Source organism: Manacus vitellinus, unplaced genomic scaffold, assembly GCF_001715985.3.
Source record: "Manacus vitellinus isolate BGI_N305 unplaced genomic scaffold, ASM171598v3 ctg7180002429992_pilon, whole genome shotgun sequence".
NCBI classification, from domain to species: Eukaryota; Metazoa; Chordata; class Aves; order Passeriformes; family Pipridae; genus Manacus; species Manacus vitellinus.
In genome coordinates this window covers 1-12,010 of record NW_021938250.1, presented here as the reverse complement: position 1 = coordinate 12,010, position 12,010 = coordinate 1, and the positions used below count along the sequence as shown (strand labels likewise).

Sequence of the window (12,010 nt, the reverse complement as noted above, 5' to 3'; positions counted from 1 at the left end):
ATGGCAGCTGCTGCACTTGTGCTGCAGAGCCCTGGCACCTCCCCTGGCACTACAGGCCCCTCTTTGGCTGTTCAATCCAGGCTCAGCTGCCCTGAATTAGGTTCAGCATCAAAGGGATGTCCAGGAGACAACTGCCATTGTACTCTGAGGACATGTAGAAAATACCCTGATAAAGAACAGGAGAGAGACCTCTCTCCCTGTGCCACCTGACTCCATTTGGTCACCTGAACACCTCTATGGGCTGCCCTGGACAGAAGGAACAGTGACAGGTTCCCCTGTCTTACATGTGGGCCCCTTCTGCCACTGAAGTTGGCCAAGGCAATGTCCCAGCAGCCTCCAAGAAGATCCCACAGCTGCTGCCCTGTCCCTAGGAACTGCTCCACTGGAGCCTGCAGTTCCCAGCAGGAATCTCGGTCACCTCTGGCCCCTCAGGAGGAACCAGGGCTTTGTGTCCCAGCAGGTCACTCCTGGCTTTGGTCTTCCTTCATTCCCAGGGGAGCTGGGACAAGGAGTCACCTGCAGGGGCCTGTTTTGGGCCCACTGAGCTGGGGCAGGAGGAATCCCAGCCCATGGGGGTTGTGGAGGGAGCTGAGTGTCCTTCTGGCCCCAGGTCTGCAGAGCCACAAGGAGACACCTCTGTTGACTCAGCTGAGTCCCTTCCCTCAGTGCAGGTGAAGGAGATCCCTCCTGGGCACTGTCTGGGTTTCCTGTCTAATGATGGGACATGAAAAGGGGAGTCTTGGACTTAACTCTGTGTCTTTTTGGAGAAATGACAGTGCTGAAAGAAGTGTCTGTGCCCAGCTGAGAGAAGGCACATCATTATTTCCTTCAGCTGTGTGCCAGCAGGTTCCCCTGGAGCCCCAGGGAGAGCTGGAGAGAGCCCAGAGGGGCAGAGAAAGGGCTGCCTGGGGCTGTTGCTGTGCTGCTGAGCTGGGCCAGGCTCCTGGCACACAGGGAGCTCCTGGCAACCAAGAGAAGCTCCAAAGAGACAACTCTGCTGGTGAGCAGCTCCTCTGCACAGCCCAGCAGGGCTGAGGGCACTGCCTGCAGCACCCAGGGCACAGGAGAGAAGGCAGAGAGATGAGAGGCAGCCTGGGCTGGGAGGTGACTGAGCTCTTACTTGCGGGATAAACCTTCTAAGGATTTGAATGAAGAATTCTCTGGCTGTAGAAATATTAAACTTGCCTTCCTGGAGACATCTCCTAAAACTGGCACATCCCTCAGCTTCCAGGATCTTTCAGCAGGACTCTCCCAGTTGCTGCAGTGCAGAGGAAGTGGCCACATGGCAGAGCAGGGCAGGAGCTGCAGGCAGCAAGGGCAGAGAGGAGAAGTGAGCAGGAGGTTCAAGGGATCCTGGGCTGGGAGGACAGGGCAGAGCTGCTCAGGGCAGGAACCTTGCCAGCCCTTTGCCACGGTCAGGCTGTGGCTGCAGAGCAGTGCAGGTGAGTTCCTGCAAGTGCCTCTCCCAGCTGCCAAATGGCAGCAGTGGCAGGAGCTGTCAGGATGGCTCTGCTGGATTTGCTGGGGTGCAGCAGGAGAAGCTGCTGCAGAGCAGGACTTGCTGCTGCCCCATCAGAGGCCCAGGGCCAGAAGGTTCCCTGTGCAGGGCTGGCTGTGGGGTGGGAAGGTGGGGGTGCAGCCAGGGGTGCCCAGGGCTGTGGGGCAGAGCAGGGTCCTGCCCCCAGGGCTCTGTGTGCTGGGGCAGGGACTCTGCTGCCTGCCAGGGTCAGCTCTCAGCCCGGCCAAGGAGCTGCCACGGGGCTGGGGGAGAAGGGCTGTGGGGAAGGAACAACTCCTGGGAGGGCAGAGCAGGGCAGAGTCCTTCTGATCTCCAAAGTGTGCTGCAGGGATGAGGGCTGGTCACAGCTCCAGATCAAAGCAGGAAATTTCCCAGAAGGTATTTGCAAGAGGCACAGACAGACAGGGGGTACCTTAAAGAGAATGAACCAGTTCTTTCAGTGTTATACTCTGGGTTGTCTGGGTGCTGACTGCAACAGGGAAATGAATCTCTGAGCACAGGAGGAGACACTGAAACATGAACTCTGTTAGATTAGAGGGGATTGAACCTGAGAGTGTCAGACATCAAAACTGTCTTATAGACAGCATCAGTGTCACTTTTTCAGCCCTGGCCCAGGGAAGCAGCTGCTGGCAGGGACAGCTCCAGGCAGCAGAGCCCTGGGCAGGGAGTGGGGGGCAAGTGCCTGGGGGAGGGGGTGTTCAGGCAGCTCTGGGGGCCCTTCCCTGCAGCTCTGCTGGGCACTGTGTGCTGGGCCATAGAAATGAGGATTCCTGCAGTGGAAAAGAACCTTCCCCAGATGTGATGGTAAAAATAGAAAACACAGGTACAATTATTCTAAGCTCCGACTAAATTCTGCTCTGCAGCCCCAGCTCTTCTGAGTCATGGGTGTAGAGATGGAACTTTTGTATTCAAGGTCTGTTACATCTGACATTCCTTGTGTGTGTGAGAGCTCTATCAAAAAGGATCCATGTCCCACTGCAGCAGAGCAAACCTGACTCCTTGGCAGTGCATTTGGTGACATTTGACACATTGATTTCTTTTAGAAATGGAGTGGCTTTTTCATAGAGGTCTGTCTGAACTGTCTTCTCCTTTCCTGAACAGGCCCTATGCTAAGAAACAACAAATGTCCAACAGCAGCTCCCTCACCCAGTTCCTCCTCCTGGCATTCACAGACAGGCGGGAGCTGCAGCTCCTGCACTTCTGGCTCTTCCTGGCCATCTCCCTGGCTGCCCTCCTGGCCAACGGCCTCATCCTCAGCGCCGTAGCCTGTGACCACCACCTGCACACCCCCATGGGCTTCTTCCTGCTCAACCTCTCCCTCACAGACCTGGGCTGCATCTGCACCACTGTCCCCAAAGCCATGCACAATTCCCTCTGGGACACCACAACCATCTCCTACCAGGGATGTGCTGCACAGGTCTTTTTCTTTGTCTTCTTCCTTGGAGCAGAGTTTTCCCTCCTCACCATCATGTGCTACGACCGCTACGTTGCCATCTGCAAACCCCTGCACTACGGGACCCTCCTGGGCAGCAGAGCTTGTGCCCACATGGCAGCAGCTGCCTGGGCCACTGGCTTTCTCAATGCTCTGCTGCACACAGTCAGTACATTTTCCCTGCCCCTGTGCCAGGGCAATGCCCTGGACCAGTTCTTCTGTGAAATCCCACACATCCTCAAGCTCTCCTGCTCACACTCTTACATCAGGGAACTCGGGCTTCTCTTGTTTTCCATCTCTTTAGTATTTGGTTGTTTCATTTTCATTGTTTTCTCCTATGTGCAGATCTTCAGGGCTGTGCTGAGGATCCCCTCTCAGCAGGGACGGCACAAAGCCTTTTCCACGTGCCTCCCTCACCTGGCCGTGGTCTCCCTGTTCATCAGCACTGGCCCTTTTGCCTACCTGAAGCCCCCCTCCATCTCCTCCCCATCCCTGGACCTGGTGGTGTCAGTTCTATACTCGGTGGTGCCTCCAGCACTGAACCCCCTCATCTACAGCCTGAAGAACCAGGAGCTCAAGGATGCCCTGAGGAAAATGATGACTGGATGCTTTTCAGGAGCAATAAAGTGCCCGTTTTCTGGTGTGTAGCATTCAGAATGGGATTCCTTAATGACCCAACCTTCCTGCTCAAGTTTTTTGTGGAGGTCATCAGGTTCTTCTGGCAATAATTTTCTGTGCAATGTTATATTATTATGCATCTGCTTTCTAATTTAGTGTCTACACATTCAATTTGACCCGGACACGTATAAATGATGAATTGTGCTCTCTGACTATTTAAACAAAATAAAGGACCCTGCAGTGCCTTCTTTGTCCAAGACCCTTCTTCTCAGATGTTCCTAAAGGACAGCACACTGCAGGACAGGGTGTATTTGCAAACAGGATGGGGACAATAATCTCAGCCCAGCAGCACTGCCAGGGAGCAGCAGGGCTTGGTCTTTCCAGAGCTGCTCTCTTGCCACTTCCACACTGTCCTCCTGAGCCCCTTTCTCACTGTAAGGCCTGAGTGCTCTCTGAGCACAGTCCTGGGGGCTGGAAGCCCTTGGAGCACAGGCAGGGACAGGCCCTGGGAACTTGTGAAGCAGAGCTGGGCTCCCTTCCAGCATCTCCAGGATACTGTGGGATCTTCTGAGGCCACTGCATGTACTGGGTCATTTCTTCTGTGACGTTGCTCCAGGGCTGGAACTCTCCTGCAGTGTCACCATGACACTCCTGCTCTCTGCTTTCCAGGTTTCATTTTCAGATCCAGTCTTCCCCTCCTGTTCACAGGGACATCCTGGGAGTGCTTCAGAGCTGCCATCCTGGGGCAGCTCCTGCCCTGCGTGGGCAGGCACAAGGTCTCTCCACCTGCTCCTCTCCCCTCCCCAGTGCCACTGTTTTGTGCAGCCTCCTCATCCTTGCCCAGCACAGCCCTCCTGGCACAGTTGGACACAGCCCTTGTTCTACCCCCTCCTCAGGAACCTGCCCAACCCCCTCAGCTCCAGCCTGATGGTCAGAAACCTTCAGGGCAGGGAGGCACCGGGGAGAATGCTGAGGAAACCTTTCAGCTGCACTCAAATCCAATTGGAGGGGTTGGCCTCAAGGAAGAAATCCCTTCTCATTCTCCAGAACCACCAGGACAATCTGTGTTGTGTCCTGGGCACTCCTCTGGAAGTGTGGGATATGGAAAAGGTTTTGGTGTCAGGGATATTGAGAAGGTTGGGCAGTGTCACTGGGAGACCTCTCCCAAACCCTTGGAAAGGCCAGAGCCATCCCAGAGCTTCCTGGGGCCTTGGCAAAGGCAGACATGGAACCAGTCTGCAAACAGGGCAGCAAGGAGGGTTGGCAGAGTTCCAGACTGCTCAGTCTCAGCAGGGAAGGGGATAGGGCAAGTCCTCCTGCAGCCATTGCCAGGCATGGGAAGGACAAGGCAGGGATTGCAGAACCCTTGTGGGAGGGAATAGAAGGGGATGTTGTGTGCCCAGACTTCATCAAGGCCCTTGACGTGGTGTCCTGTGGTCTCCTTATGGCCAGACTGGTGAGAGCTGGACTGAAGAAGTGGAAGATGTGGTGGGTGGGAAGTTGCTGAATGAAGAGTGTCAAATCAAATCCATGGTACAAAGTCCTCTTGGCAGCAACTTCCTGGTGAAATCCCTCAGTGACCAGCCCTTGAACACCACTGTAGAACATCTTTATTATCTCTCTGTACAATGGGATAAAATGTATTTTCAAGTCCTTTGTGGATGATGCCAAATTTCAGGGAGCCCTTGAGCAACCTGTCCTGGTTTAAAGACACATATTGGGGTGGGAACTCCAATAAAATGAACTCTCTCCCCTTTTATTCCCCACCACTACAGGGAGATAAAATACAAGGAGGTATAAGTGACAAAAATAACAGTTCACTGACAAGAAATATAACAGCAAAACCAGCAATATCAACAGAACAGTTCAAAGCATCAGCAGAGAGAGAAATTGCCTCCTCTCTCTCCCCCCCCGAACTCCATTTTGTAAACAGATGGAAACAGGGAGGCAGCAGCTCTGCTTGATTCCATGGAGTTCTGGGCAGGCACAGTGGCCCCTTGGTTCCAGGAGGTTATGAGATGTCTCAGGGTTCCTTTTGTTCCAAAGACATCCCGCATGTCACAATGGGCCCTTGGTTCCATGAGATTCCACAGTGTTCCTGCATTCCTTTGGTTCCATGAGGCCCTGCAGTGTCACGGTGCCACTTGATTCCGTGACGTTACAAAGAATCAGAATGGTCCCTTGATTTAAGGCCAACTGCACATGGGGCTGCCTTGGGGGGAGTGTGGGCACCCAGACAAGGGAGTTGTCACCCCCCTGGACTCAGCCCTGGGGTCACCACATCTGGACTGGTCTGTCTGTCTGTGAGGTTCCCCATTCTGGAGGAATGAGGAAGAACTGGAGAGGGTCTAGAGGAGATCTGACAGGATGGAGCTTTTCTCCATATTGGAAATAGAATGAAATCTCCACAAAGAGTAGCATGGAAGGTTCAGACTGAAGGTGAGGAAAAAGAAATGTCACTCAATGGGGACCCTTGTGCTGCAAGAGGTCACCCAGAGGGAGTCAGGATCAGCCCATGGCTTTGTGTTCCAGGGAACAGCCAGAGCTGGTGCAGAGACATCAGGGAGGGTCTAGAAATGCTGCTGGGAGGGGGTGGGAAAGCAGGAGGGGTGTGTGCAGCCTGCAAGGCCAGAGCAGCAGCAGGGCCAGGGCAGGACAGCCTGCAGGAGAGATGGCCAAGGGCTCTGGCAGGGCTGCAAGGCCCAAAGGCACCCAGGCCTTTGTCCCCTTGCCTCTGGCAGCTGCCTCTGCCACTCAGGCCACCACAAGCAACTTGCCTGGCAGGTTCTGCACTTGGTTTCTGCCTCGCCCCTCCCTCAGGAGCCTGGCAGGGGTTGCCCAGTTTTGGGCCTTTGTTGTTCCTCCCATCCCAGTGCCCCCCAAACAGCCCTGAGCCAGCCGGGAGGGACAGGATCTGCTGGGCCAGGGCCTGGGGCTCAGGCCTTGGCCTTTGTGCTCCACAAAACCAAGGCAGGCTTTGCTCAGCATTGCAGGGGCCTGCCCAGAGCCTTTGTCTGCCTGCACTCCTGGCCTCCAAGGAGCTGCTCCAAGGAGTCCCTGGGGAGGCTTTGGCAGTGCCTGCCCTCAGTGGGGCCCAGCAATGCTTCAAGGCACTTGCACTTTGGCTTCTGACTTCTTCAGCAGCTGCTTCAATCTTCTCTCAGTACCTCAGGATCATGGGCTGGGCTGCAAATACACCGTGGGGCTCATTAAAATGCAGAAATCCCTCAGGATCTCTTTGTCTTCCTTTAATTGTCTTCAAGGCAATTTCAAAACAAGTCTTCGGAGTTTGTATTTTTTTTTTTTTTTAATTTAAGGATGGACATTTTTTAGTTCAGAGAAGAGGTGATAAAGGTGTTCTCCAGGTGATCTTGATGCTGAATGTTTCATTAGGAGATCCAGACTGAGGACATCATACCCTGTATGCTCAACCTTGCTCCTCACCCCCCAACCTCACCAGTTCTGACATGGCCCATCTTGGACTGACAGCTGATGCAACTCCAAACACACTGTGGGACCCATTAAAACACTGAAAAACAAATTATTTCCCTTCCTTTAATTGTCTTCAAGTCTTCAAGACTTCTACAGCTAATTGCAGTTGTTTTGTAGTTTAGCTAAGGAGGGAGATTTTAAAGTGGACGTCACCAAAAATATATATTTTTTGATGAAAGAGAAAGATTTTTACAGAGCCTTGGGATGCAAGAGGGTCAGGGTGCAAAGGATTTGGATCCAAAGACAAGGGGGCAAAAGAGATTAGTAGCACTTAATCATTCACCAGTTGAACAATTATCAAGTGATTCAATAGCATTTGCTACAGTTTTAACAGTGACTGAATTAGAGATTCACAAAAACAACCTTCACACCACAGTCAATTCACACCCACACCCAGGCAGAGATGTGTGGACACATCAAGAGCTGGCTGTGGAAAGGTCCCTCTCCCAAATTCTCCTTGTTGTCAGGGAAACACTCCCCCAAATCCCTTTGTGTTTGCAAACAGACAAGGGTCACAGCTGGAGGACTGTTTGTTGAGGGGGATCAGAATTGTCCTGGGCATCAGGGAAGGTCTTTGGAGTGTTGCAAACTGGAGGGTTCCCGAGCTGGGAGAGGCTGCCAGAGGTGTCCCACTGAGAGGGAGGTGCTGGGGAGCTGCCAGGGCCTCCCTCAGCCCCGCTGGTTGTGGGCTCCCAAGGGGACTGGCTTTAGTTATCTGCTGAATTTCCATCCTGGTGTCAGGAATGACTGGAGTTTCCAAACTATTTGGGAATTGCATCCAAACTGTTCCATTTGGGTTATGATTCAGGCAGGGAATGTTCCAAGGTTTTTAGGCGATGACTGATTATCCTGTGTTCCCCAGTTCTTACACCCATGCCAGTCAGCTGGATGGTTTATTGACAATGTGTCCCGAGGGGCGGCACCTCCGATGCCATAGAAACCCCTCCCCTGGATTAGGAAACCTTTGGAATTCAGGAGCTGTTCCAGTGGAGCATGAAAATGAACAGCAATTTTCCTAAAGCCCAGAGCCAAGCAGAACAAAGCCAGGCCCCATCAGTGTCAGAGCAAAGGTCCCCCATGGCTGTGTCCCTGTGGCCGCTGTGGCCCTGTGGCCATTGTGACACTGCAGGGCCTCATGGAACCAAAGGAACCCTGAGAGTTTTTGCAACCTCATGGAATCAAGGAGCCATTTCTAGCGGGATGCTCTGCTCTGATAATACCTAAACAATGATCAGAGAATGCAAACAGTGCAAGCTCTCTGTAGTCAGTTACTGCTGGTGTCAAAGTGCTGTTTTTAATGTTGAGTTATGCTAAACCCAGAATGCTTCATGAAACTTCAGACACACATCCTGCTTTCTGAAGCAGGATTTGACAGAGAAGCTGCTCCCTGGCCTGCAAATATGTCTGGCAGTCAAACCCTTGATAACTATAAAAGCCCCGTCCAACTTTCCTCTGTCAGATTCTTCCCCAGACTTCCTTGAAGTGTGTGGAATTTCTGCCATGAAGCAGGGACAGTACTTCGTGGTCACTGCCCAGGGGTTAAGTGAAAGAGAGAGAACTACCCCCTGTGGTTGTGTGATGAGTTTCCTCAATCTCTACTTCAGGATTGTTTCTTTTTGCTGGCTTTGATCCAATTGCTTTAATAGAATGACTTTGATAGACTGCACTGTCCTATCTTACACTATACTGCAAGGAGTTTTTGGCTTTTATACTGTGCAGTAAATAATTCTGTTTAAGGTCTTTCATCTGTTTACTTGTCTGATCAATTTTCTGTTCAACATAATAAATAGCTCATTTTATAGAAACATTTCTAATTTGCCATCACTAAAACCTGCAAGACAAAATGATTGAATCACACCTCTAGAATTCCTTCAATCAAAACCAAACTCTGAGCCTGAGATTGGATCCAGCTACAGACAGGCTCCTCTCTGAGAAGGAATTTAGAAAGCAGGGGGGTCCTTTCTGCACCTCGCAGCTCAACAAGACGGCTTCTGCCATCAGCTTTGTCTGAGCTTTCCACCCCCCCAGCCCCAAACCGTGACACAGGGGCATGTCTTGTCCATGCAGTGCAAACATGGACTCCTGAGCTGGTCATTTGCTGTCCCTCCTTGGAGGGAAGAACAAGCCCAATGGCCTGGGGTGAGAGGCCAGTGCTGGGAGCGGCGCTGGCTGTGCCAGGGCACTGCTGGGTGCCCCCACCCTGAGCACTCCCCCCCTTGTGCTGGTCACTGCTGTTTTCCTCTGCAGGGCGTTGTGTTGGGCACATCCTGGAGAGCAAAGTGGAAAGCAGATGGAAGCTTTGAGGCCCTGGCCTGAGGAGATGCCCCTGCAGGATGGCAGTGCTGCTGCAGAGGTCAGCTCTGTGCCAGCAGTGCCCGTGGCTGTCCCTGCCTGCAGTCCCTGGACAGTCCTGCAGCAGGACTGGCACCGACTGCCAGAGCACTGAGGCCTCCAACAACACAGGGCTCTGCAGGACAGTGTGGAAGGGAAGGGAGAGGAGGCCATGGAGGAGAAGGGCTGCTGCTCCCTGGCAGTGCTGCTCTGCTGGGACTCTTTTCTGGCCCAGCTCTGCACAGAGGCCCCGACCCTGCAGCTGCAGAGAAGTCAGAGAGGAAAGATGTCAGGCAAACAAGTCAAGGCAGAGTTCTTTCCTTATTTGGTTTAAGCAGACAGTGAATACAATTCCCAATTTGTGTAGCCTGTGGGCCAGGCTAGAAAGTCCAACACTGAATTGAAAATGGTGTTTATATATATATATATATATATACAAATATATATCTAATCTTTATATCTATAATTATAGATATAAAGATTTTTTGGTGTGAACAAATTCTCACAAAAATAACACCCCTACCAGGAGCAAAAAATAGAGAAGATACGGTGAACCTTTAAAGAAGTCTATAACAGGATTGGCCTTTAATGAGGTACATAACATGCAGAAGAAGGAGAGTTTGTTGCTTCTGAAAAACACCCAGTTATCAGTTTCCTCAGGGCATTTTTGAGCTCCTGATTCCTGAGGCTGTAGATGAGGGGGTTCACTGCTGGAGGCACCACCGAGTACAGAACTGACACCACCAGATCAAAGGATGGGGAGGAGATGGAGGGGGGCTTCAGATAGGAAAAACTGGCAGTGCTGATAAACAGGGAGACCACGGCCAGGTGAGGGAGGCACGTGGAAAAGGCTTTGTGCCGTCCCTGCTGAGAGGGGATCCTCAGCACAGCCCTGAAGATCTGCACATAAGAGAAAACAATGAAAATGAAACACCCAAAACAAAAAGTAGCACTAACCCCAATAAGCCCCAGTTCCCTGACGTTGGAGTGTGAGCAGGAGAGCTTGAGGATGTGTGGGAGTTCACAGAAGAACTGGCCCAGGGCGTTGCCCTGGCACAGGGGCAGGGAAAATGTACTGGCTGTGTGCAACAGAGCAGTGAGAAAGCCAGTGGCCCAGGCAGCTGCTGCCATGTGGGCACAAGCTCTGCTGCCCAGGAGGGTCCCGTAGTGCAGGGGTTTGCAGATGGCAACGTAGCGGTCGTAGCACATGATGGTGAGGAGATAAAACTCTGCTGACATGAAAAAGGCAAAGAAAAAGAGCTGTGCAGCACATCCTGTGTAGGAGATGGTTGTGGTGTCCCAGAGGGAATTGTGCATGGCTTTGGGGACAGTGGTGCAGATGCAGCCCAGGTCTGTGAGGGAGAGGTTGAGCAGGAAGAAGCCCATGGGGGTGTGCAGGTGGTGGTCACAGGCTACGGCGCTGAGGATGAGGCCGTTGGCCAGGAGGGCAGCCAGGGAGATGGCCAGGAAGAGCCAGAAGTGCAGGAGCTGCAGCTCCCGCCTGTCTGAGAATGCCAGGAGGAGGAACTGGGTGAGGGAGCTGCTGTTGCACATATGTTGCCTCTGGATGTGGGGCACTGTTCAAGTAGGAAATAACAGTGACAAGTTAGGGCAGAACATTCTAAGGAAAATCAAAGCCACTTTGCAACACCCGTCTCTCCACTGGTTTTCTTTTTCTAAGAGTCTCTCCTTCAGCTCCATGGCTGCAGCCCTGGTTGGAGCTCACTATATCTCTCCTGAGGAGTGTTCCTGGATGTCAGAACCCCTCAGCACTTCTGATGCACTCAGAGAGAGCAGAGCAGGTCCTGCCAGGCAAGAGGATTGTCTGGGGCTTAGTGCAGAGTGAGGGGAGCTGGTCTGTCCCTCTCTCTTGTTCCCAACTGCCCTGGCTTTTCTCCTTCCTGAGATGGACATTGATGACACTCCCATTTGGGTCTGAAAAGCCACCAGACACTGTTGAGAGCAGAGGGATCCATCCCAGACCCCTCAAGGTCTCAGCCTGTCTCAAGGGCTCAGCACCCCACTTGGAGCCAAGGACACTCGTGGCTCATCTCCCCAATCCAACAGCATCTCCTGGCATGGGCACAGCATCTCTGCCCCTCTCCACTGGGGCTTTCAGAGAACACAGCTGTGCTGGGAGGATGATTTGCATTCTCCAGGGCAGCTCCCAGCTTGGAAGGACACCTCAGAAAAGAGCCAAGTGTCCTAATGATGGAGTCTGATTGAGGGAAAAAGAGCTCCTGACCCAGGCCCACAGACTTCACTGCCCACAGCCCCACAGGGCAGAGGACAATGGGAATGTCTCATTCCCAGGGACACACCTGCCTGGGGGGAATCCCAGGATCAGTGTTGGACTGTGTAGCTTGAACTCCCCTCCCCAGTGAGTCTGACTGAGAGAAGGAGGGAACAACCTCAGGACCAGGGGCAAGCTGAGAACCAAGGAAATGCACAGGGAGGGTCCAGCTGGGAGAGGCCAGGGCAGAGCCCACTGGGCACTAAGGGCAGCGTCACCCTGAGCCAGCTGGGCCACCTCCCAGACACCAACAGTGCCAGCAAGTTGTTCTCAGCCCTGGGCAGCTCCTCACAGTTCCCTCTGGAACTCAAACCACCAGGCATGT

The 12,010-nt window shown here is 52.9% G+C and overlaps 2 protein-coding genes across 2 annotated transcripts; one reads left to right on the top strand and one right to left on the bottom strand.

The window, feature by feature from the left end:
* The first annotated feature begins 2,627 nt into the window (after positions 1 to 2,627).
* Positions 2,628 to 3,679, top strand: LOC115307103 (olfactory receptor 14J1-like). The gene is given in 2 exon segments (XM_029957748.1): positions 2,628 to 3,549; positions 3,552 to 3,679. Coding segments are annotated over 2 exon segments (1,035 nt in total). The 5' UTR covers positions 2,628 to 2,642.
* A 6,215-nt stretch (positions 3,680 to 9,894) lies between these two features.
* Positions 9,895 to 10,946, bottom strand: LOC115308160 (olfactory receptor 14J1-like). The gene is given in 2 exon segments (XM_029966008.1): positions 9,895 to 10,040; positions 10,043 to 10,946. Coding segments are annotated over 2 exon segments (1,050 nt in total).
* Between the last annotated feature and the right edge of the window lie 1,064 nt (positions 10,947 to 12,010).